This window comes from Salvia miltiorrhiza, chromosome 5 (genome assembly GCF_028751815.1).
Source record: "Salvia miltiorrhiza cultivar Shanhuang (shh) chromosome 5, IMPLAD_Smil_shh, whole genome shotgun sequence".
NCBI lineage: Eukaryota > Viridiplantae > Streptophyta > Magnoliopsida > Lamiales > Lamiaceae > Salvia > Salvia miltiorrhiza.
In genome coordinates, this window is record NC_080391.1 from 5,371,979 (window position 1) to 5,397,414 (window position 25,436).

The 25,436-nt window shown below is 34.8% G+C and overlaps 3 protein-coding genes across 6 annotated transcripts in view; all 3 read left to right on the forward strand.

The window, feature by feature from the left end:
- Nucleotides 1-3,144: 3,144 nt before the first annotated feature.
- LOC130985419 (GDSL esterase/lipase At1g28570-like) lies at nucleotides 3,145-5,619 on the forward strand. The gene is made up of 5 exons (XM_057908387.1): nucleotides 3,145-3,376; nucleotides 3,446-3,664; nucleotides 4,721-4,869; nucleotides 4,971-5,247; nucleotides 5,311-5,619. The coding sequence occupies exons 1-5, from the start codon at nucleotides 3,298-3,300 to the stop codon at nucleotides 5,526-5,528; spliced, it is 942 nt and encodes a 313-aa protein (XP_057764370.1). The 5' UTR covers nucleotides 3,145-3,297; the 3' UTR covers nucleotides 5,529-5,619.
- A 7,022-nt stretch (nucleotides 5,620-12,641) lies between these two features.
- Nucleotides 12,642-15,583, forward strand: LOC130985423 (GDSL esterase/lipase At5g45910-like). Its single transcript, XM_057908388.1, has 5 exons — nucleotides 12,642-12,999; nucleotides 13,109-13,330; nucleotides 14,590-14,738; nucleotides 14,877-15,150; nucleotides 15,222-15,583. The coding sequence occupies exons 1-5, from the start codon at nucleotides 12,768-12,770 to the stop codon at nucleotides 15,449-15,451; spliced, it is 1,107 nt and encodes a 368-aa protein (XP_057764371.1). The 5' UTR covers nucleotides 12,642-12,767; the 3' UTR covers nucleotides 15,452-15,583.
- Nucleotides 15,584-17,555: 1,972 nt separating this feature from the next.
- LOC130985424 (DExH-box ATP-dependent RNA helicase DExH7, chloroplastic-like) overlaps nucleotides 17,556-25,436 on the forward strand; it is a 28,409-nt gene continuing 20,528 nt past the window's right edge. For 2 of the 4 annotated variants that reach the window (XM_057908389.1, XM_057908391.1), the window contains exons 1-8: nucleotides 18,029-18,312; nucleotides 18,547-18,652; nucleotides 18,783-18,970; nucleotides 20,233-20,286; nucleotides 20,736-20,889; nucleotides 20,981-21,387; nucleotides 21,697-21,915; nucleotides 25,233-25,344. In XM_057908389.1, coding sequence (XP_057764372.1) covers nucleotides 18,031-18,312; nucleotides 18,547-18,652; nucleotides 18,783-18,970; nucleotides 20,233-20,286; nucleotides 20,736-20,889; nucleotides 20,981-21,387; nucleotides 21,697-21,915; nucleotides 25,233-25,344 — 1,522 coding nt within the window. In that variant the 5' untranslated portion in view covers nucleotides 18,029-18,030. Of the gene's footprint in view, nucleotides 17,574-17,825; nucleotides 18,313-18,546; nucleotides 18,653-18,782; nucleotides 18,971-20,232; nucleotides 20,287-20,735; nucleotides 20,890-20,980; nucleotides 21,388-21,696; nucleotides 21,916-25,232; nucleotides 25,345-25,436 lie in introns of those variants that run through there. The other 2 variants (XM_057908393.1, XM_057908390.1) reach the window with 2 other exon arrangements.

Genomic DNA, 25,436 nt, shown 5'->3' on the forward strand with positions numbered 1-25,436 from the left:
TAGCTATATAATTTTGATATAACGTAGAAATCCAACCAACAAATTTCAACTAAACATATAATATGGTAGTTAATTATTTGCACAGCCAAATATAATTGTGTCATATATAAAATTATTTTCAACTAAACATATACTAATTATTTGCATAGGCCCACAATTAGTATTCCTCCGATCCCGTGTATTAATGCACGAGTAACTTATTTTAAATTTTCAAATAAAAAAAACTTATTTTAAATTTTATAATATTGAGTAATTTATATGCAAAAATATAAAATTTCAAAAGGTACAAATATAGAAATATTTCTTTGTGTGTGCATGACAATTGATACCACCAGTCAACCTTTATTATTATACAAATATTTCAGATCATCTATAAACATTATAGTTCAAAGTAAAATAAACAAAGCAATAAGACGAATGAGACGCATGCGCCCCACACAAAAAAATAAATAAATAAGACGCATGCGATAAGTTGTAGGAGTACAATATTTGACAAATTTCATGCACATATATATGGAGTCAATTCATCATAGAGCATATATTTCCAATCAAATCAAATTTATTATAATTACGTTCACTTACCACATTATATATATGTATACACGTAATATATAGATATAGTATATAGGGAAGGGCTACCGTGAAAATACTTCTTAAAATAAAAATAAAAATATTTTTTAATGTACGAATATTATGTAGAACACGTGTGAATTCATCCAACAGGGTTACGAATTGTGAAAAATAAATTTTTGTTACCTTTGGGATTCGAACTCAGGACCACGAATTCATCCAACAGGGTTACGAATCAACCGTAGATCTTGATGATCTAAGGATTGAAAATTATTTATATTTTATATTTTAAGAATTGTTTTTATTTTAGTCCTCCCCTATATATATATATATATATATATATATATATATATATATATATAGGGTGCGGTTATAGTGAGAACCACACTTATCGTGAGAACATAAGAACCATTAAAATCAATGCATCTACTATATAAATTAATGCATCCGAAAATAATAATTTTTTTCCTCCCTTCAGGATTCGAACCCAGGATCTGCATTCATCCACCAAGATGATGCATCCACCGTAGATCTTGATGATCGAATGGTTTAAAATGGTTATCTGTTCTAATTTTATTTAGTGGTTCTTATTTGAACATCTCCCTATATATATATATATATATATATATATATATAATGGAGTTCTATGGAGACCACTTCTTATATAGAGAATGAAGACCAAATCTTAATTAAAATCATTTATTGTATATAAATTATAATTTTTTTTTTCTTGTCAAACATGTAAATCTAATTTTTATCGAGATAAAATAAATAATAAAATTTATTAACTTAGATTATATGTAATGTTAATATTATATACATCTACAATTAATTATATTTATTAAGATTAATAAATCTTTATATGGAATGTAATAGTTAATTAATTAATAAATAATGAAGAATATATATGGTAAGTTTTTGAAATGGAGCAATTCAAAGCACGGCATGTAGGTTAAGGCCTAATGGTATTATAAAGAAGATTTATTTTTTAAAATTAAATTAATTAAATTATGTATTTAATTAAATAAATTTGGTCAAACTGAATTGACAAAGCAATTCGAATTCTATTAATCTCAATCATACCGCTAATTAAATGTAAATTTAAATTTGGAGAGCAAGAGCTTCTTCATGTATAGGATTTATTTTGGTGAAATCTTATTTAAAAAAAATCAATGTGAAATGAGGTGGTTTATATGAATTCTTCATCCGATTGAGATTATTATAAATTTGATAGAGGATTAAAGATTTCAAATACTATATTTTAACATCATATCATTTATTGTTCTTTATCTAAATTCTTTAATTATGCATTACTAATTTCATAATTTATTTATAGTTATTATTATTATTATTATTATTATTATTATTATTATTATTATTATTATTATTATTATTATTATTATTATTATGGACGATACAAAAACAAAATAAAGTTTTTAGATATGAAAAATATATTTTTATTCACGATACAGATAAAATGTATGGATATATTTTGTAAAAAAATAAAAATAAAATTTTAATTATTTTGATAGACGTAAAATATGATTTTATTAACTTAGATTATATGTAATGTTAATATTATATATATATATATATATATATATATACACACACATCTACAATTAATTATATTTATTAAGATTAATGAATCTTTATATGAAATGTGATAGTTAATTAATTACTCCCTCCGTCCACTAATTCATGACCTAAGGAGCAAAACACGAGTTTTAAGAAAAAGTGTATTTTTATTAAGTTGAGTGGAGAAAGGGACCCACAATTAATGTATTGTTTATTAGTTGAGTGGAGAAAAAGTGTATTGTTTTGGGACCCACCAATTAAATATAAATAAAAACTTACTAAAAATGGATAGGCCTTGAGTTGGTGGACGTCCCAAAAAGGAAAGAAGGCCTTGAATTAGTGGACGGAGGGAGTAATAAATAATGAAGATTATATATGGTAAGCTTTTGAAATGGAACAATTCTAAGCATGCCATGTAGGTCAAGGTCTAATGGTATTATAAAGAAGATACATGATTATGGCATGCAGCGTCTGTGCGAGAAAAAAAAAAGTCGACAAAAAAGAATTCAAAATTTTAATTCCTATTTCATCCCTGCGTGTATTTTGCCTTGTAAGGCCTTTGTCACGTGTCACATGCTTAGTACGACATATATACGAATTAAAATGTGCGATCGAGATTTGGACAATACAAACATATCAAAGCTAGGATAATGTCAAGCAAAAGAGGCCTAAATATAAAGAGTCAACTATCACCAAAAAAAAGAAGATCTAGGAAAAAAGTCCGTGATTGATGTAAAATTCTTATATAGTAACCCCACCAGAATGAACTCAAGTTTGAAAATTTAGTCAAATTTGAATATTAAGCAAATACTACAAATTAAGGGAAACAAATCTGGACAAATTACAATGATTTTCATCCCCCACTTTTTTTTTTATAGTTTTCCTATAAAAAGCGTCATTTTGTCTCATACACGTACGGATCCATATAAGATATTGCGTTGCTGCATTAATCCAATGGCTTCATCGTCTTCCTATTCAACAATTCACCATATCACATTTTTCTTTCTCTTTTTAATATTATCATCACAAACCAAACGCGCTTGCGCTTCTTCTTCATGCTTCAAATCCATAATTGGCTTCGGCGATTCACTAGCAGATACCGGCAACCTACCACACCTGTATCCATCGGAGCCTCCACTCTTTTTCGAGATGCCGCCCTACGGAGAAACCTTCTTCCATCATCCCACCGGAAGATGCTCCGACGGCCGCCTCATTATCGATTTCATTGGTATATATACCTTTCACACATTCATTAGTATTTAAAATTTAATAATAATTCAACTGGCCTGGCTTGCAGCTCAATACATGGGGCTTCCTTTGGTGCCGCCGTTTTACGATGGAAAGAATTCGAGCGGCGGAGGTAGCGTGAATTTTGCGGTGGCGGGAGCAACTGCGCTGCCGGACTCATTTTTTGTGAGCAGAGGGGTCGAAGTTCGTCATGCAAATATTTCCCTGGTGGATCAGTTGCGTTGGTTTAAGGATAAATTCTTGCCCAAATTTTATCATAAACCTTCAGGTCAGAAAAACATGTGGTTTTTTCTTTTCTTTTCTTTCTTTTTTTCAATTTGATTTCTTCTGCTGATAAGTTTTCTTAATGTAATTCTCAAGTAACAGAATGTGAAACTTTTAGGGAGGAGAGCTGAGCCTTAATTAGGCTTAAAATTAAAGTGGAGTAGCTTTTAGTAACGGAATGAGATTCTGTGTACTACATTTTATGTCCCACTTTGTGTCTCACTTTCAATTTTGTTTATTTACTTATATATTTTTTCTTCAATTTCAACTTTGTATACTTTAGTTTAATTTTGTGATTATTAACTAGGGTTTATCCCATCACTTTAAGGTATATAATTATTTTTTATCATTTAATTTCTCTTTTATTAGCTAATAATAGGTTGATAAATTCAAAGTCATGGTATATGCTTTTTTTTAAATTTAATTTTTTGAAATAAAAATTAAATATAATTCATAGTATTATAATAAATTTTATTTTTGTAAAAAATATTTTAAAAATAATAGATATAAGCATGGGACACAATAGCACACATAAAATTGTGGGACACTGGATCTCATCCCTTTAGTAACACATCTGTAAACCGATAATATCGGAATTAATCATGCAAAATATATTAATTTAAAAGTTTTTTTTATTAATTGCTAGGCTGATTTATAGGCGGATCTGGCAAATAATAATTAATGATTTAGGCAACCCAATAAATCTATATGATGACTTCCATGTAGAAATGTTAGCCATTTTATATTCAAATTTAGGAAATCCTATTACAAAATTAAGATAATACGATACTTAATATATACAGTCTCTTACTGTCTACCATATTTGCATGCTAAAAATTAATAAAAGAAGTTGACATGTCGAAGCTTTATAATTCTAGTTTTTGATTAAATTATGAAAAAGGTTATTACACTAATTAAGAAATATTAAACAGGAATTCAACTGATATTCATACCGTATGTCTACGATCAGCTGGACTTATCTGTTGAGATGGAACTCAAAATATAATCTAGCATTTTGCATCAACCCTTTGTAATTAATCTTTCGTTTTTCATGATTCAGATCGTCAAAACTTTCTTAAGGCCTCTTTGATCCTAGTGGGAGAGGTAGGAGGCAATGACTATAATCACGCATTACTTGGAGGGAAAAGCAAGGAATTGGTCGGAACATTTGTGCCTAAGGTTGTCGGAGCCATCAGCTCAACTATTAGGGTAAAAATTTAGCAAACTCCTTTACTACAAACATTCTATGTAAATTCACGGCACGATAATATATAATTAAAATGTCAAAATAAATCTATAAATGCATGCAGGATCTGATAAAACTAGGAGCAGCGACGCTAGTGGTTCCAGGCAACTTACCCATAGGGTGCTCAGCCACTTATCTCACACAGTTCAAAAGCTCAAATCAAAGTGATTACGACCCTAAAACAGGTTGCCTCAATTGGTTGAACAAATTTGCCCGCTACCACAATAACATGCTTCGTGCAGAAGTTGATCGCATTCAAAAGAAGCACCCTCACACCAAAATAATCTACGCGGATTACTACAGCGCTGCAATGCGTTTCTATCTCTCCCCACACAAATATGGTACGTACGCAACTGATGATATATCATATATGGATCAATTAATTGATAATATATTTGTTCTAGGGTTTGCGAAAGGAGCACTCGCAGCTTGTTGCCCAAAATGTGGGCCCTACAAAGTCGATACTCGTGTGTTGGAGGGTGGAGCCAAAGCGTGCAAGGATCCATCGCAGTATGTGAGTTGGGATGGTTTGCATTTGACAGAAGCAGCATACAGAGTTATAGCAAAGGGTTTAATCAAACAATCTTATACGATTCCTCCAATCAATTCCTCATGTGCTTAATTAATTAATTTGTCTTCCAACAATTTATGGTCATGAACGCCTATTCAACGTATCTGAACTTTTGGTTTTTAGCAATAAATAATCTAAGATCAATTGGGTTGTATTTTTTTCTAGAAAATGAAATGTTGGTGGGAATACTTTTGAAATCATTTTATTTTATGTCTACTATATATCTCTATATATCTTAGTGAAAATCATAAAAGTGTTGGAGTGAGCTAGCGTCGACCTAATTAATAATATGGCTTGGACAAGTCCCCACAAAAACAAATTTACACATATCCTGGCCCTTTCCGAATTGTATAGAATCACTTTATGTATAGAAGTCAATTACCTGAAAAATTGGTCATCTCTTGCTTTTGTTAATTAATCAAATTAATTAAAAGATTTGTTTTGCCATGTGTCTTCGTTTTATTAAAACTCGTGTTGTTTCGTTCTAGAATTACCTGGAATGGGGATCTCGTGTTTCTGCTGCTAATAGTCGACCTCCCAATCCGCAGTAGATCATGGGACTTCACTCTCTATAGCTCAAAACTATATAATTTCTATTGCTTCTGTAATTAATTTCTCATATGTGTCTCGTTTTTTTGCTTCTTAATTAAGTTTTCAACTAGTTTTGAAAATACTATAATTTGCATCTTGTACCAACTTTTTTCACCCTAATCTCGATGTGTTAAAGTGCCAAAGAAGCATCAGATGTTATTCAAAACACGTATGAAGGGAATGGACGTGTTAAAAGCTCAAGAATTCAACAACATACTACTCAACTTGAGCTGCTGAAGATTGAGGATAATGAGAGTATCACTGACTATCACGATGAGAAGATTCTCGAGAACAAACTCGTTTGAAAGATCATAGATCTTTGATCGAAAAATATGATGTCAAGACTGTTAAAACATGGTATTATCATAATGCATAGAGAAAGATAAAGAGAAGCAAATGATTGTTATTGTATTGCTTGATATTGTTTGATTTACAATCATTCATTTTATACTACAAAGGGAAGAAGATAGTCGTACAAAAATCCCTATGATTAAGGGATTTTTGTTCATTTCTGACTTTGCATGATCCATTTATGACTTTGTTCATTTCTGACTTTGTATACTGCTTTTCCTGACTTTGTATGTTCAACACTCCCCCTCAAGTTGAGTGACGGGATTTCCGATACTCAACTTGGAGAGAACTTCTGAAAAACTTTTGAAGTCCACAGCCTTGGTTAGAATATCAGCGAGCTGATCTTCAGACCTCACAAACGGGAGCTCCACAATCTTTTCCTCAATCTTTTCCTTGATAAAGTGCCTATCCACTTCGACATGTTTAGTTCTATCATGTTGAACTGGGTTCTCAGATATGCTGATGGCAGCCTTGTTGTCGCAGTACATTTGGCACGTCTTTGTTGGGTGAAGGCCTAATTCCATCAACAATCTTCTTAGCCAAAGGACTTCGGTTAACCCACTCTTGATTCCTCTGAATTCTGATTCTGCACTTGAGAGAGCAACCACCTTTTGTTTCTTGCTTCTCCATGAGACAAGATTTCCTCCCACAGATGCAAAGTATCCAGCTGTTGACTTTCTGTCATTCGGGTTTCCTGCCCAGTCAGCATCGGTGTAAGCTTGTATCTCAAGGTGTCCAGTCTTTTTGAACAGCACTCCATAGTCAAAAGTCTTTTTCAAATATCTCACAATTCTGAGCACAGCTTCCATGTGGTCAGCCTGTGGTTGGTGCATGAATTGACTAACAACACCAACAGCATACGCAATATCAGGCCGAGTATGGGAAAGATAGATGAGTTTCCCTACCAAACGTTGGTATTTCCCTCGATCCGTCAATTCAGCTCCATTCACAATATGTAGCCCATGATTGACAGTCATAGGCGTCTCAGCTGGCTTGCAATCTAGCATCCCAGTTTCTGCAAGAAGGTCAAGAGTATACTTTTTCTGATTGATAAAAATCCCTTTCCTCGATCTGAGTACTTCGATCCCGAGGAAGTACTTTAGTCTCCCAAGGTCCTTCATTTCGAACTCTTTGAACAAGCTTTCTTTCAACTTCTGAATCTCCTCTGTGTCATCCCCTGTTATGATCATGTCATCAACATAGATGACTAAACAAGAGATCAGATCACCTCGTTTCTTTAAGAATAAGGTGTGATCTGAGTTGCTTTGCTGGTACCCAAACTTCTTCATGGCTGCAGTGAATCTTCCAAACCAAGCTCTGGGAGACTGCTTGAGCCCATATAAGGTTTTCTTCAATTTGCAGACTTCACCCTCTCCAAAATCTCCTGAAAAACCTTGAGGCACCTCCATGTAGACTTCTCTCTCTTCTTCAAGCTCTCCATGAAGGAAAGCATTTGTAACATCGAACTGATGAAGATCCCAGTCCTTATTGGCAGCAATTGAGAGGAGCACTCTGACAGTGTTCATCTTTGCAACAGGTGAGAAGGTCTCCTCGTAGTCGATCCCATACATCTGTGTGTATCCTTTTGCGACCAATCGAGCCTTGTAACGCTCAATAGATCCATCCGGTCTCCTTTTGATTGTGAAGACCCATTTGCATCCTACAATTTTCTTCCCCTTTGGTAGTCTACACTTCTCCCATGTATGGTTTCGATTCAGTGCACTTATTTCTTTCTTCATGGCATCTCTCCAATGTGGAATCTTTATGGCCTGTTCTGCATTCTTTGGGATCTCTTCGTCATACAAAGCTACTTCATAGGCAGCGGTAGTTTTGGATAGGTTCCCTTTGGCGATACCCCCAATAGAATACCGAGAGTTCTTCCCAAACTTTTCTAGTGAATAACGTTTAGGAGGAATTCCTCGAGTACTTCTAGGGGGTAACACATATCTCTCATTGTCTGCACCCATGGTATGCTCCTACTGTACTTCCTGTTCTTCTTCTTCTTCAACCACTTGAGAAACAGGATCAGTAGAACCCGAAATCATAGTAATAGGTTCAGAATCTCTTACCTCAGATATCAGTGGCGAAGAAGATATTTGGGGCGGCGGTGGATTGGATTGCTCAGATGTGAATGAAGTAAGCTCGGTGGCTAGGTTAACTTTTTCTGTTGGATCTGCTTCCGGGACTGGCATTGGTAACCAACTTAACAAGTCGATCTCACTCTCACTCTCCCCCTGACTGGTAAGGTGGTTATCGTAAAAATACTCAGTTTCAAGGAAATCACAGTTCATGGTGGTGATGATTTGACGGGTTTTGGAATTGTAACACCTATATCCTTTTTGATTAACTCCATATCCTACAAACACACACTTGACTGCACAAGGAGAGAGTTTGGTGCGTTCATGTTTAGGAATGTGAACGAAAACAGAGCACCCAAAGACCCGTGGTTGAAGTGTAAGGGCAAGAGGTATGGAGGCCAGAGTAGACAATTTCTGTAATGGTGTTTGAAGTTTAAGAGTCCTAGTAGGGAGACGGTTAATAAGGTAAGCCGAGGTTGCCACGGCCTCGGGCCAAAACGAGGAGGGAACATGAGACTCAATCATCATAGAACGAGTCATTTCAAGTAAAATTCGGTTTTTTCTTTCGGCAACTCCGTTTTGTTCAGGAGTGTGGGGGCAAGTAGTTTGATGAATAATCCCTTTTGTTTGACAAAATATTTTCATGGAATTATTAACAAATTCCCCTCCATTATCAGTTCTAAGGGTTCGGATGTTTTTCTGAAACTGAGTTTGAACCATAGTATGGAAATGAGTAAATTTTTCAAAAACTTCAGATTTGTGTTTTAAAAAATATACCCATGTCATCCTAGTGCAATCATCAATAAATAACAGAAAATATTTAAAACCTTGTCCCCCTACCACGGGTGAAGGACCCCAAACATCAGAATGAACAAGAGAAAATATGGAGTTTACTTGTGTGTCATTAGGCTTAAAAGATTTTCGGTGGCTTTTAGCTAAAACACAAGTTTCACAAGATAAATTCTCATCATTTTTTATTAATTTAGGAAATAAAAGCTTAAGATACCCCATGGATGGATGCCCTAACCGACGGTGCCAAAGCCAGGCTTCTCGGTCAGCAGTTCCGTGAGCCAGCATCACCTTGCCTTGTTGAGCTATCTCATCCACATAGTACAATCCATCCCGCTCAGTGCCACGCCCAATAATCTCCCCCGTCCTGATATCCTGAAGCAAACAGAAGTGGGGATGCATTATCATGGTACAATTGAGTTCTTTTGTGACATGGCTAATAGATAATAATTTGTGTGAAAGAGACGGGACATATAGATAATTTGAAAGCCTTAAAGTGGGAGTAATTTGTATGCAGTTTGGACATGTCTATTGTTCCTGCTCCTTCAACCTGAGTCAAGTCACCACTGGCAGTTTGGACATGTGTTCGATATGATGGTGATGACTCAATGATATCAGTTTTATCGAATGTCATTGTATCAGTAGCCCCACAGTCAAAAATCCATCTTTTATCTCTATCTTGTTTATCACTAGAGATTTGATATGCAGCGGAAGTATTTAGTGACTTTCTACATAATTGAGAGGTGCTTTTAGTATTATGTAGAAAACTAGGGCACTTATGTAATTTTTGTAAATCAAGTGGGGCAGATTGTATAGCATGGGGTGACTTTTGTAATAGACGAGAATCTGAGGGACTTATGGGCAAGGCATGGGGTATTTTGTGTAAATATGCGAAATTGGGAGGGTTTGGTGTAAAAACACCAAACCCTATACCTGAATTCTTAGAATTTCCGCCTCCTTCATTCGGCCCTTCTCCATTCACGCCAATCTCCTCAATTCGGCCTCCTCCAATATGCCCAGTCTCCGGCGACCGGTCCATAGCAACCGCCGTTGCCCTACGCCGATTCAGCGGCTACCGAATCCGATCGAGCGGAAGGAGTCGTCGACCACCATTAATTTCGCGTCGCCGGCGATCTCGTTCATGTCCTCTCTGACCAGCGACACCGACAGCCTGCAGCCGTTGATGTCGATGTGTGTGGTTGGTGGCGTTGCCTGGACCGGCGGCGGTGTGTGGCGGTCGGACCTCAGGCCGCTGAGTAGGGCGGTGGGTGGCGGCGAGTCCGGCTCCGACCCCTCTCGATGATGAGACGTCGATGTCGGAGCGGTTGGTTGCCGGCTGCAAGTTTTGTAGTCGGACGGCCTCCCTTCTCACTTTTGAGAACGCCGACTTGACTGAGGGAACGGGGACTTTCTTGAGAATGTCCCGACAAAGTTTGTCGTATCTCCTATCTAATCCAGGGAGGAACTGAAATAATCGGTGATTTCCGATCAGTTTTCGGTGCTTATTAATCCCTTCTTCATTGTAGTTGATTGGATTTGGGTCTCTTCGACCCATTCTGTGGATTCTGTTTGGATTTGGGTTATTTGAATCTGTTTGGTTTATGGTTTCAATCTCTCCTGGCATTTTTTTTTTCCAGGAAATGAAGAACAGGGGCTGCCTTGATTTGGTGAATTGGCTAGGAACGGTTTTGGTTTTGGATTTGGATTATGAACGATGATGATTTGTTTCTGAGTTCCTAGGATTGAACCTGCTCTGATACCATGTTAAAACATGGTATTATCATAATGCATAGAGAAAGATAAAGAGAAGCAAATGATTGTTATTGTATTGCTTGATATTGTTTGATTTACAATCATTCATTTTATACTACAAAGGGAAGAAGATAGTCGTACAAAAATCCCTATGATTAAGGGATTTTTGTTCATTTCTGACTTTGCATGATCCATTTATGACTTTGTTCATTTCTGACTTTGTATACTGCTTTTCCTGACTTTGTATGTTCAACAAAGACCACTGTCTTTGAGGAAGCCAGAAGACTCTCTGACATGTCTCTCCATGAACTAATTGGGCCCCTTCGTACCTTTGAGATGGGAATGCGTCCCAACAAATTGGAGAAGAATAAGAGTATTGCCTTCATTGCTGAGTCCTCGTCAGGAAACACAGAGAAAGGTTATGGCCCAATGACTAATTTTGAGTTATTGTGTTAATTAATTTAGGCTGCAATATGCATATGTCGTTGGGTAATAATTTGATCTTTCGCTCTATCTTTACAAAATCCTAGTTGATCTAATTATATACATATGGTTTCTTATAAAAATCCTCAAAAACCTCAGTGAATTTGCATATAAAATTGTATTATTGCATGAGTCCAACCTAGAACAATGATAAAGAATTAGCTTCAGTTGTAGAGTTGCTATCACACTCGTTTTTGTTTGTAGAATTGCTCAATTGGTCCTCCTAATTTAACAACTCCATTGTATAATTCTGTTTTATACAAATAGCTTGCCTTGTTACTTTTGACTTTTATTATGACATGGGAACGGAAAATGCGTGACCAAAATAAAAGGCCTTAGTGTAGCAAAAAAAAAATTATAGTAACATTTTTATATTCTGATAGTTGAACTAATCTCGAAATATTTGACTTTCCAGAGTGTTGTATTTCGCCCATGTCCATTATTCGAGCATGCGTTTGTTATTTGTGATGACTGTTGTAAATAAAATTAAAAAAAAAAAAGACTCCCAGAGTGATGACTGTGGTTGTTTGAATGCTTGAATCATGATATATACTCGGTTAAAAAAGACTATTGTAGTACTTTCACCGTAAAATCAAAATAAATTAATACAGTAGTACAAATTAACCTAGGAAGTAGGAACTAAAATTCAACTCACGATGTCTTTATTTAATTTTCTTCGCTCTTAATTACTCACACAAGATATCTACTTCTGATTGTATATATATAAAAAAAAAGAGTGATGCTAAACAGCATATTGTGGCCACCCACAATTTATCTAAATAGAAAATAATTTTATTTATTTAACTTATTTTTTAAAATAAAAATAAAATTTAATTATTTTATTATATTCTCTACATTGTAGTTATTTTTGTGCAATTTTTTGATAACTTTTCTATTTTTATTAAAAATTAAATTAAAAATAAAAATGCCAAAAAAAAATTAAAAAAATAGTACAATATAGAGAATATATATAATAAAATAACTAAATTTTGTTTTTATTTAAAAAAAATAAATTAAATAAATCAAGATTTTTCTTAATATACTAGTTTGTGGATGCGTAGATTTATTGTAGAAAAAATTAGCCATTTTATCAGTGTCCAACTAAAATTCACGGCAGAGCAGTTGGAGTGATAGCTATATATTTAAGGCTAGCTGCTCGCAGTATTAATTGATGAGTGGCCCAAAGGCAGCACTTGTTTTGTTTCCTAGTTGAAAATTCTCTTGTATCGATTGGAAACTTGGTAGCATGAAAATCATTTTCTTCTTCGTATTAACCTTTTCAATCACAGTTTTAAGCAGCCCTCCTCCAAAGTATGACTCAATTTTCAGCTTCGGAGATTCGCTCGCCGACACCGGAAACTTCCTGCTCTCCGGAGCTATCAAGTTTCCGGTGATCGGAGAACTCCCCTACGGCCAAACATTCTTCCGCCATGCCACCGGCCGTTGCTCCGACGGCCGCCTCATTGTCGACTTTATAGGTACATTAATTCTGTTTTATTTCGCTAAGTGCAGTGATCGTGTTCACACGTGGCATGTTATGATGTAATGAGACATATATATATATATATATGGTTTGTGACATTGCAGCGGAGGCATATGGTTTACCGTATTTACCGCCGTATTTATCTCATGGTAAAGATGAAAAGTTTGAGCATGGGGTGAATTTCGCAGTAGCAGGAGCTACTGCTCTTGACCCAAAATTCTTCTACGATCGCAAGATCGGGCAGATTCTTTGGACAAATGATTCATTAAGTGTTCAACTTGGCTGGTTCAACAACCTCAAGTCCACTCTTTGTTCCCACAAACAAGGTAACTTTTACAACTACTATATATGTACATCTAAATCAAAACATATCATTATGTAAGACCAAAATTTTGTTGTTACGAATATTGAAGTCGAAGATAAAACACTGATGGAAATCATACTCTTTATAATAATTTCACCTCCAATTAACACTAGAACTGACATGTGATGGTTAAGGTGGTTCCACTGCATGATACCGTTTCAAATATTATGGGCTTATAGTTCAAACTTGAAGTACGATTTAGATAGAGTATTGTCCAATTTCAAAATATTTGAAATGATTTAAATATATAATCCCTAAAAAAAATGATTTTAATAAGCTAGCTAGTCTGTCTATGTCTTATTTTAACTGTTTATTATATAAGACTGCGTTTACTTTGATCGATGGATAAATTTATCCATAGAAAAAAGATGGATAACAAAAATTTATGTCTTTAAATGTTTCATTTTTTTTCCTCACATTTTACACAAAAGAAAAGTTCACAATTTTTCATTTTTTAATTATTTTCACTTCAAGGATGGATAATATTATCCCTCTATCCATCGTTGAAGTGAAAATAAAGAAGGAAAAATGCTTTTGTGTCAAATGTTGGAAAAGAAAGGAGACATTTAAAGGCATAAATTTTTGTTATCCATCTTTTCCTATGGATAAATGTATCCATCAAAGTAAACGCAACCTAAACACTAAAGTTCCCTAAATTATTTTCACTACAACGCATGCATATGTGTAGTTGCAATAAGTGGAAGTAACATCGTATCACATAGATAATTAAAGTTCAAGAGTTCTTTGATTAATTAAAATAAACCAATTAAACAAACTTAAAAGCAAATTAATAATTAAACTTAGTTAGTAAATTGACTTGAATGACAATTATCATAGGAACTAGATTACAGTGTATTTTTGTTTGATTTTCGGGACACATTGTCCAGCATCAGGAAATATAGCGCGGTTCAGTCGCAGAGAGTGACTTGCGGGGCCTATGTAGCTCCTTGCAGTATACATGTTACGGTCATAGCTCCTTTGTTTAAAGTGTGATTTTCGATTTGTTTTTGCCTATAAAGACCATTATTCCTAATTTTGACTCATGTTTTCTGAAATTGCACCAAAACGTACAATCCAACAAGTATACTCATTAACAACATAAGAAAATTAAGCTTCAAGCTTGTTTTGCACATGATTTTCTTTCACAATTAACATCAAATGCGCCCTAAAAAAAATGTAAAAACCATGTTTGTCAACTAATATGTTGAGAGGTTGTTACAGATTGTGCAAAGTATTTCAAAAGAAGTCTGTTTCTGGTGGGGGAGATTGGTGGCAATGACTACAACTACCCATTCTTTGTCGGTGGAACCATTACTCAACTTAAGGCAACGGTACCTGCGGTTGTTGGAGCCATTTCTGCAGCTACTGCTGTAAGGCTAAGCTACGTACTCCATTATTATTTACGTAGCTGCTCATGTGTTTTCAAATTTCAGTTATATCAATCAAGATCGATGGTCCAATAATGACAAAGCTATTAATTAATGTTAGATCTCCCTTTTCTTTAACAGATGCTTATAGAGGAAGGCGCAGTAGAACTGATAGTGCCTGGGAATCTGCCTATTGGCTGCAACTCGGTGTATCTAACCTTGTTCAGGACAAGTGATGCAACAGCCTACGACAAAAACGGGTGTCTGAAAGCTTATAACGCTTTCTCAAAGTACCACAATTCTCAACTCAAAATTGCTTTGGACAAGTTGAGGCATAAATATCCTCATGCAAAAATCAGCTATGCTGATTACTATGGTGCTGCTAAGAGATTCTTCCATGCTCCCAAGCATTACGGTGAGTGGAATATATATATTTTTTTATTATAAATTTAACTGTATCAGCTAATTTAATGGTGGGAACTGCAGCTTTTACGGAGACGTTAGTGACCTGCTGTGGAGGAGGTGGGCCATACAATTTCAATAATTCAGCGAGATGCGGTCATGTTGGATCGAAGGCCTGTTCGGATCCGAAAGGTTATGCGAATTGGGATGGGGCCCATTTAACGGAGGCCGCTTACCGTTACATCGCTTTGGGCTTGCTTAATGGATCCTTCACTACTCCTCCGCCCACATTCTCCCCTATTCATGCATTTTAAATCTCTTATCATTTTAAATTGTCAATGCGAGAATTGGCTTAGTTGTGGATTGATTTCCTCAAATTTTTAAGGTGACAAATCGTAAGGTTATGTATTTCAAAAGTTATGTAATAATTCATAATTGAGTTCAAAGTTTGTGTACATTATTTTTTAGAAGAGGATTCAAGGAAAATACACTCATTTAGTAAACCATAAATTGACTTAGCGAGGATTTTGCCCAAACTTTAATCGATATATTATTCAAGCCTTTTAAAAAAATCAAAAGAAAAAGAAAAAATGACGCCATTTTGATTATGTGAAATATCTAATTTTTCACATCATTAAGTTTATATTGTTAGAAAGGCCACACATAGACATAGTAATTGTTAATTGGACTTTTCAAAGATGAAAATCACTAAATGACAATAACTTGTTTATTTAAATTCATTTTTAAATATTATATATAAAATTAAATTCGTATTACGATCTTGAATTCATCAAGGTGACAAGGTGTATATTGCATAAACTTTCATGAATGAAATAATACAATTTTAAAAAATAATGAAATTACAGAAAATAAGTTAAAGAATTGAATTTTTTTTTGCTGCATAATCTTATTTACCGTTTGCACTTTTTTAAAATTCAGATACAGTTTTTAAACATGTTGCACGAAGAAAGCAGTTTTTATGGCATATTGCATTTCTTTTCAATGTGCAATTTGTAACTTTAATTTAATCAATTTTGTGTATATATATAATAAATTATTATTTTTGAAAAAAATCATAAAATTACTACTATTAAAATCAATTTGAAACTATTATTAAAACAAACTTTAACTTTCACCTAAAAAAAACTCTAACTTTTTAATGTATAATATAGATATACCATATTATATACACCTTCTGTCTCAATTCAATAGACCATATTTTCTTATTTGGACGTCACACTTCAATAGGTCACTTTTTAAAATAAAAAGTCAATACATAACAAATATCCATACATAACTCATTATTTACGATAAATATCATTGTACCTCACACATGATTATCTCTTCTTTATTTCTCTCTCATACAGTCACACTTTTTGAACAAACATATCCTCATAAAAGTTACTCCCTCCGTCCCACCATTTTAGTCCCCTCCCACTTTTCACACATATTAAGAAAATGTATTTAATTTTTATATTTTTATCTTTTATACCCTTATTTATTATTTTCACACATCCTTTTCACATTTAAGTGAAGCATTAAATAAGGTTAATTTAGTAAAAACAATATTTTTATATAGTATTAATTAGAAAAGTGGATTATCTTTTTGGGACATCTCAAAATGGAATAAGGGACTAAAATGATGGGACGGAGGGAGTACTTTCTTTCTGCTATTTTATTTTAAACTATTCATTTTTTAACATCCATTTTCTTTCTGCTGTTTTACTGAATTGGGACGGAGGGATAGGGTGAGATTTTCTGCAGTAACCTATCTTTTTTTATTGAAAATGATAGTCGTGCTAGATTTTGAGAGGATTTATGGTTTACTGAGGGCGTCTGTCTCAATGATAAATTCCATTGGTTATATTAGTTATCTTCTCAAAAATATTGGTTAGTTAGAGATGTCGGATATATTATTGGTCTTTCTCTGTCTTGGTCTTTTAGATGGAGGCATCTTTTTAATGCTAACGATATGTGTGAGTATTTGAAATTTTGGAATTGTGTTTATAGGTTCAAAATTTCAACTTTTGAAGTCGACTCTTGGCATTAAAAAGGATCTACAGACAACCTATTCTCAACTCGTACAACTCTCTATTTCAGATGCCTCGACTAAAGTTCCAACCTCATTACTTCCAAAGGTGTTGTGGAAACACATCCCAACAAAGGTGTTTGCTTTTTGTTGGAAACTTCTTCAAGATAGGATTCCTACAAAAGATAACTTCATCAAAATAAACAGTGTGGTTGGTGTCAATGATTCATCTTGCATCCTCTGCTATAGACTTGAAACAACCCTCCATTTGATGCTTGAGTGTCAATTTGCCACTCAAATCTGGAAATTAATGTGTACATGGTTGATCTGTGATCTAATCATATCTCCGAATTTGTGCAATCATTATGACTACTTTATTATGGAAGGACATGGAGATGGAGAAAAAGGTATACAACTGAATTTGGCAATGCAAAGTTTGGATGATATGGAAGACGAGAAATGAACTTATTTTCAAGGAAGTTAATTCGAATATCAACAAGATTGTGGAAGGTGTAAAGATTAATTTTTGAAGATGACTTCGTGACCCTTTTGTTATTCAGTTACATATTGATGTTTTTATCCGAAAGCTTGTATTTTTTTTAATCTGTAATGCTTTTGTTATTTTGCTTTATGTAAGGGATGAGTAGTGAGTACCCCTTGTACTATTGAAATCTTGATTTATAGTATAATTTCCTACGTTGATCTTTCAAAAAAAAGAAAAAGATATAGACTTGAGGGAACTTTATCGATGCAAAGTCTGTTAATGCCCAAAGGAGTTGCTATCAGTATACTACTATCACATTCAGAGCGCCTAAATTAGTGGTTCCCACCTCAATTTCGTTCTCTCCAAATCGCTGCTTAGAAATGGCGCCAAAGAAGGATCATCAAAAGCGTAAGGCATCGTCATCGAAGGGGAAGGCCTCCTCCTCCACCGGTCCCAAGCTCCAATTATCGGCCGAGAATGAGAACCGCCTCCGCCGCCTTCTTCTCAGCTCTGGAAGACCGGGTGCTTCTCTGGCGCCATCCGAAGACATTCTTTCTCTCTCTAAAGAGCAGAGAGCAAAAAGGCTCCGCTCGGTCTATGAGAAGCTGTCTTGCGAGGGGTTCAAAGATGACCAAATTGAACTCGTTCTCTCCATTCTGAAGGTTTGCCCAACGTTTTGCTGTATTACCTAGTTGAAATTTGGTGCCGATAATTAGGTTTATCTATTTCGTGTCATATAGAAGAGCTTATAAGCTCAACCAAACCCCCTTCAGGTCACCATGAGATTTTTTGATTCAGTTGCAATAATAGATAATGATAATGGTGAATATGGAAATTTGATTTTGAGCTGGATTGATTCTGACCTATTTTTTTGTTGTGTTGGTCGTGTTCAATAGGAGAGTGCAACATATGAGGCTGCTTTAGACTGGTTGTGCCTTAATATACCGGGGAATGAGCTTCCGCCGAAGTTTTCAAGTGGGGGTTCACTGAGTACAAGCATTGGTATGCTATATAAACTCTCTCTTTGATTGCAATATAGGAAGCTAATTTAGCTGCTACAATTTTCAGATAAGCATTTTATTAATTTTTTATGACAGAGCATAATCACAGTCTTGATGAATATTCTGGGCAGGTTCCGTAGGCGTCATATCAACTGCTCGTGAGGATTGGGTCCCATCGAAGGATTCACTTCCAGATCCAGTCGGGGAAAAGGAACAAGGTTCACTTAAGATTAAGGAGCTGAGAGATGATGCAATTCTAGATTCTGCCCAGCGTTCCCAAGCAGACTGGATTCGTCAATACATGGAACGGCAGGAAGAGGTGTGTCTCAAGTTTGCTTCAAGTTTGTTTGACCATGCGTACTGAAGTTTCTCTCTTCAACCTGGTTATGATTTTTTGTTCGAACTACAGGAAATAGGCAATAAGATGATTTGTATGCTGGTCCATTTAGGTTAACTTCTGTGCATGGAGTTAATTGGTGTTCTACCCGTGGGATTTTAGTCAACTTACTCTTTTATTTTTATATCACTCTGTGCTATGGAAGGAAGCAAGTTTCACTTTATGTTTTCATTGCTTGGTTATGAATTGCTTGTACAAAAGAGGGATGGTTCACAATGTAGGACATGCTAGGAGATAGGGTTTAGGTTAGTTTGGTGGTTTTTCTTGCAAATAATTTATTTTGTTCTTCTTTTGGATATGTTTACCTTTTCCACATTATCAGAACTATCCAGAAGTCACCTGTACCTAAGACAGTTCAGCTTTTCTTGTGGCAGTTTATATTGGGCAAGATCCCTACTTTTTACAAGTAATTGTACTCATAGTATGTTGGTCCCCATTGTTAGAATGGAATAAGAGGATTTTTGAAAATTCAGACGAGTCCATCAATGAGGTATGCGTTAGAGTAAAGATTAGGGCCACTTGTGTCAGACCATAAAGACTCTAAAATTCTCCTTAGTCCTTACCTGTTTGACACTGTCAGAATCTGGAGGATCCCTACTTTTTATAAGTAATTGTACTCATAGTATGTTGGTCCCCATTGTTAGAATGGAATAAGAGGATTTTTGAAAATTCAGACGAATCTATCAATGAGGTATGCATTAGAGTAAAGATTAGGGCCACTTGTGTCAGACCATAAAGACTCTAAAATTCTCCTTAGCCCTTACCTGTTTGACACTGTCAGAATCTGGAGTAGTGCCCTTTAGTTTTAGTCTGTCTTTTACTTTTATCGGTATTCGGTATTCCTCATCCATTTTGTAACATTTGCACTTTATAATTTATAAAATTTTCTCCTTTCCTATAAAAAGTAAATGATAATTTTAAGCTGATTGCATCAGTATTTATTCACTTGCTTTGGCACAAAAAAATGGCCTTTCCTATCACATGAAATGATAGCAGACCGAAAACAAAGTGCAGATCCTTTCATTTCTGATTTCTTTTTCTCCTCCCTTTGTACTGAATAAGATATTTTTTTTTTTGTTGTGGTTGCGACTTTCTATGACAAGTATTTAACAGCACATAAGCTGCCATGTTTTCTCTTGAATCATTAAAAATGTAGGACTAATTATGTTGAAATCTTTTTGCAGGATGAATCTGATTCTCTGGATATGTATTCAATGGAAAATGCTTCCTCAGAGAAGGTACTCCCAGTGATGGATATTGCAGATAATTGTAGCACCATGAATATTTATTGTATTCTTACCACTTATGATACTAACCATGCGTAACTTAATGCCGATAAAAACATGACCTTCTTTTTCATCCATTTTTTTTTCAATTTTGTTTTATTCAATAATCCGAGGAAGCCTTTAATTGCTTTTTGTTGTTGTTCTAGATATCTTTGCAACTATGCCAGGCTGTCAGCCTAAAAAAGTTATTGAACACGATGGTTACTGACAGTTACACACGAAGAGTCACTTTTTATCTTCTTTGTCAAAGTTACTTAAAAAATCCATTTTTCATGTTATTGCTAGAATACTTGTGCTTTATATGAAGCTCTACTTCTGACTTCAATTGGATAATGTATATTTGCACCATCTTCTTGGGCCTGTTTATAGCTGGATAACCAATGCTACATGTACTATTACAGGCCTTGGAACCAAGGAGCAATTATGAGTCTATTATTGATGATTACAATGCAGCTAGGCTGCAAGCTGCAAATGCCAAAGATAGAGGCGATAAGAAAAGCCAGGAAGAGGCAGGCTTTATCATTCGGAAACTAAAGAAGGAGATATCAGCCCTAGGTATTAGAAACTGTTATCTTCTATCTTCAGTTTCATGAGTTTGATCATATACGCGGTGCATCCTGTTTCTTGTATTCAAATTATTTTTCAGGACTATCAGTTGATATCTTGGAATCTGGATACGTAAGTTCTTCCCATGGTGTTGCTGAGGATAAAGGACAAGAATATGTCCTTTCAGGTAACTCTGGAGGCAATGCTGCTAATAAATGTGACAATGTAGATAAAACAGAGCTTAGGGTTCAACTTGATCAAATGGGACTTGATAGCTCTAACTTGCATGAACACTCATCTGGTACTGCTTCTGTAAGCATCAACATGCAAAGTGGAGATGCTTTGGACGAGAAATCAGACGACGTAGAACTTGGTGATTTCTTTTTGGAAGACGGTTCATTGGATCAAGTCTTACCTCATGAGATATTGGAAGAACAAAAGAGAGAGAAAATGAGAGAACTTTGTAGTGAGAAAAATTTAGAGAAAATGGAAGGGATCTGGAAGAAGGTAATATCCTGCATCCATAAACTTAATCATGGTAGCAAATGTAACCCTAAACAATTTCAGAGAGAATTTCTAGTGCTATCATTTGTTTAGTTTGTTACCTCTTACATTCCGATGTCCTTTACAACATAAAACAATTCTTTGACTTATAAGGTCTATTACTGAAAGATGGTCTGTTATTCTATTCTCATTAATTGTGCTCCCGATTAGTCCCACCATTTTGTTTCCACTCACTTGTAGCTATTTATCTCCCTTCAAATTGACTAGCTGTTGCTTCAATATGTCGGCCTAATTTATGTTGTATTCGAATAGGGAGATCCAAAAAGGATTCCAAAGGCTGTCCTTCACCAACTTTGCCAAAGATCAGGGTGGGATGCACCAAAATATGACAAAGTTTCTGGTAAAGGGAGCAGTTCTGGTTACTCTATCAGTGTGCTGCAGAAAGCTAGAGGGAGGGGTAAAAGTAGAATAGCTGGAGGGTTGACAACAATTCAGCTTCCGCGTCAGGATGAAATTTTGAATACACCAGAGGTACAGTGTTGCTATCTGCTATTGTGATTAGTTGAAGAGTTATAACAACTGAACAGAATGCTAAACAACTACACTTAAGAACTAATACCTTCCAGCAGTATAAGATAACATATTACATTTGACTCTTTGGTTATAACAAGTAGGACAAAGCTGATCCTTTTCCAAAATCGCTGCAACTTTCCTTGACGATACACATAAGATTCCTATGTTCGTCAACATGATAGCACCTATTAGGTCGATTTGCCAATTGTACATGCCTTATTGTTTATTATGATTTCTGAAAACCCAGCAATATGAATGAATATGTAATATTATCAAATTCATATTGAGTAGAGTATTTTCAAGATCATCTTCGTGGGGAAGCAAATGCATACTTACACGAACTGTAGATAGATAATTATAGATTTTCCATGATCTCTTAATATATAAGATCAAATTCATTTAGTTATTTATTCTCCAGTATGTGTTCTAAATAGAGGAGCAAAAACTTTGTAATTAATTGTAAGCTTTTCTAGTCATGTATGAAATGAGAAATCCCGCTAAATTTGACTACCGAGTTTGTTTGTGAAATGAGTAATCCATAACCCATTCATGCTATCTTTAATTTAGAAGGAATAGGATTTTGAAGTTAACCTTAAGACTGTATCTTGGTGTTATACTGTTATTTTTCAATGACATGTTACAAGAGCAATATAGTACAAAGTGTTGGATTAAAAGATTATTTTCATAGCAACCTAAGTTGAAGATAGATTCAGTAAGTGATAATCCTGTAAGTTGAATTTTTTGAAGTTGAAGCTGGTCAATATTAGAATCTATTGTGCAATTGAAAAGTTAGCTTGAATATATTATGGACTTTCACAACATGAAGAACTTGATTAGGTGCCTAGCTTCTCCATTACAAAGTTTGTTTCTGAGCATGAAGAGGATGAGTTTTGGGATTGAGAATGTTAGGTTTGGGAATCACTTTAAAATAGTAAGTATATATGTTTGTTTATGGCACTAGAAAAAAATGATTTTATTGTGGCCAAATATACATATTTAACCAAATAATATCATTTGTTGTGAAGAATGTCAAGAATAAATCGGTAATGACAATTTGATACCTTATAAATACAAAATGTTTTCAATTTTGTCCCATGGCCAATAAAATAATGTGAACATAGATTTTAAAGGTTGCCTCCCTCAACTACATCATACTCTTTGAAGTCAAGAACCCTGTAGCAAATAGAGTTGCTGCAGGATGGATAAATTCTATGTCCGCGTGTTTTCTCATGAGTGCCAACACCAATCCATAATTGTATATAAGGTTTCTCGTTTCCTTTCTTTCATCAATGCATTCTTGTGTTGTGGTAGCTCTCCAAGCTTCTCCAGCATCAATCAATACGATGAGCAGCACATAAGTGTCCAATAAAGATGTTTTCTCTACTCCATCAAAAGTTTTCTAGCAGCCTTGTACTTGCTAGCTTTATCAGCCACAAGTTGCTCCACTAGTTCCTCTTTAGTTTCCTCCACAATCAACCATATCATAGGATTGTTCCTGCCGTTTTTCCTTATCTGCCACCTCCTTCTTCAGGTAGTCCAATATTTCTTGTTTTACATCCGCCGGAACATTTGGACAAGCGTGCAAGCAAGATGATTGTTCATTTTTCCAACTCCACCCTTTATTTCTTGTTTGCAAACATTGCATTCAAGATATTTCTATCCTTTCCTCAATGGATTTTGAATTTTTGTCCCATCTAAGACTCATAATTGATGATACTAGTCAACAATCATAAGTTAACAGCTAATGTTTAAATTAATATGAAATACTCCCTCTGTCCGCCAAGATTATGTAAAAATTACTATATTTGGCGTCCGCCAAGATTATGTCACTTTCCTTTTATGGCAATGGTCCCATCATCCTCTTTAATATTTTATCCATACTAACACTCTTTATTTACAAAAAACCCACTCAAAATTCAATCTCAACCACACATCTCATAAAGTGGTGGGACCCTTTCTCCACTACATCAAAATCATCACCAATTTTATTAAATCCCGTGCCCAAGCAATTTTACATAATCTTGGCGGACGGAGGGAGTATAATATAATACTCCCTCCGTCTCATAAAAACATGCATAGTTTTCCTTTTTCGTCCGTCCCATAAAAACATGCATTAGCCCATTTATAGTAATAATTCTCCCACTAAACATCACAATCAATGTGGGACCCTTTCTCCACCACACTACACTTTACAGGATTTCTTAAAACCCGTGCCGTCCCATACTATGCATGTTTTTATGGGACGGAGGGAGTATCAAAGTTGACATGATTAGAGTAAAATTGAATACTAATTTGACACATTGAAAACAAAAAATAAAAAGAACCAAGTTTTAACATGAAGTTAGCTGTTAACTATGTTTAAAGTAATATGAAATATTGGTGCGGTTTAGCGTTGCACGCTTCAAAGCATCTGCCTCCAGCGATTTTCACAACATTGTATTTGTATACAAGGATTGGATCAAGTAGAAATCATCCCTCTCCAATCTCCATAATACCATAGAACCATGAATTACACGTATACAACAATGCATTTATATATATAATAATGCATCTTTTATTTATGCAATATACAATATACATAAATGCATTTTGTATATTACAATAATGCATTATGCATTTTATATATATACAAAAATGCATTTTATATATTATAATATTACACTTTTGATGACAACCATAGATTATATAAAGATTAATGGTCCAGATTGAGTTCTACGTACTAAGGGAGGGAAAGATTTTATATGATCCTTCCTCTGTGTGTGTGTGTGTGCGAGAACCCTGCACAAATCCATAAAATCCATGAATAAGAAATGACCAGTTTGAACAACTAGATGTAATACGCGAACTACCACATTAATTGATTTTCAATCGTGTATATTTGTTCTATTTAGTTATTCACGATTTGGCCATTTCTTGTTCATATATTGTATGTGTCTGTGCATGGTTCTCAGTTCTCACGAAAAGATCATGATTCTCACTAGATCTCATCCCTAGAGCCATGCCCAAACACATATAATACATGAACAAGAGATGGCCCAGATCATGAACAACTAAATATAACACATATACAAAATTGAAAATCAACTAATGTGTTTGTTTATGTATTATATCTACTAGTTCACTCTGGTCATTTCTTGTTCATGGATTTTATATGTTTGTGCATGGTTCCCAGTTCTCACAAAAAGATAGTGATTTTCATCCGCTCCGTTACCTATATATATATATATATATATATATAAATCCTCATGTGTGGGAACTTTAAAATGCTCTTTCAGGATGCACAAAACAGAGTTGCAGCTTATGCACTCCATTGTCTCTTTCCAGATCTGCCGGTTCATTTTGCACTTCTAGAGCCATACAGTTCACTTGTACTGAAATGGAAGGAAGGTAACTAACCATGTACCTACCTTCTCTTTTGATCTGACTTCTGTAGAATTTTACACTTCATAACTTTTTCATTGATATAGTTACTGCCCTTC

Coding starts and splice junctions, on each gene's coding strand:
- LOC130985423 (XM_057908388.1), top strand. CDS start 12,768: ATGAAAATCATTTTCTTCTTCGTATTAACCTTTTCAATCACAGTTTTA. Junction 14,739..14,876: donor CCATTTCTGCAGCTACTGCT/GTAAGGCTAAGC, acceptor TTTCTTTAACAG/ATGCTTATAGAGGAAGGCGC. Junction 15,151..15,221: donor CCATGCTCCCAAGCATTACG/GTGAGTGGAATA, acceptor TGGGAACTGCAG/CTTTTACGGAGACGTTAGTG.
- LOC130985419 (XM_057908387.1), top strand. CDS start 3,298: ATGCCGCCCTACGGAGAAACCTTCTTCCATCATCCCACCGGAAGATGC. Junction 3,377..3,445: donor CCTCATTATCGATTTCATTG/GTATATATACCT, acceptor CCTGGCTTGCAG/CTCAATACATGGGGCTTCCT. Junction 5,248..5,310: donor TCTCTCCCCACACAAATATG/GTACGTACGCAA, acceptor TATTTGTTCTAG/GGTTTGCGAAAGGAGCACTC.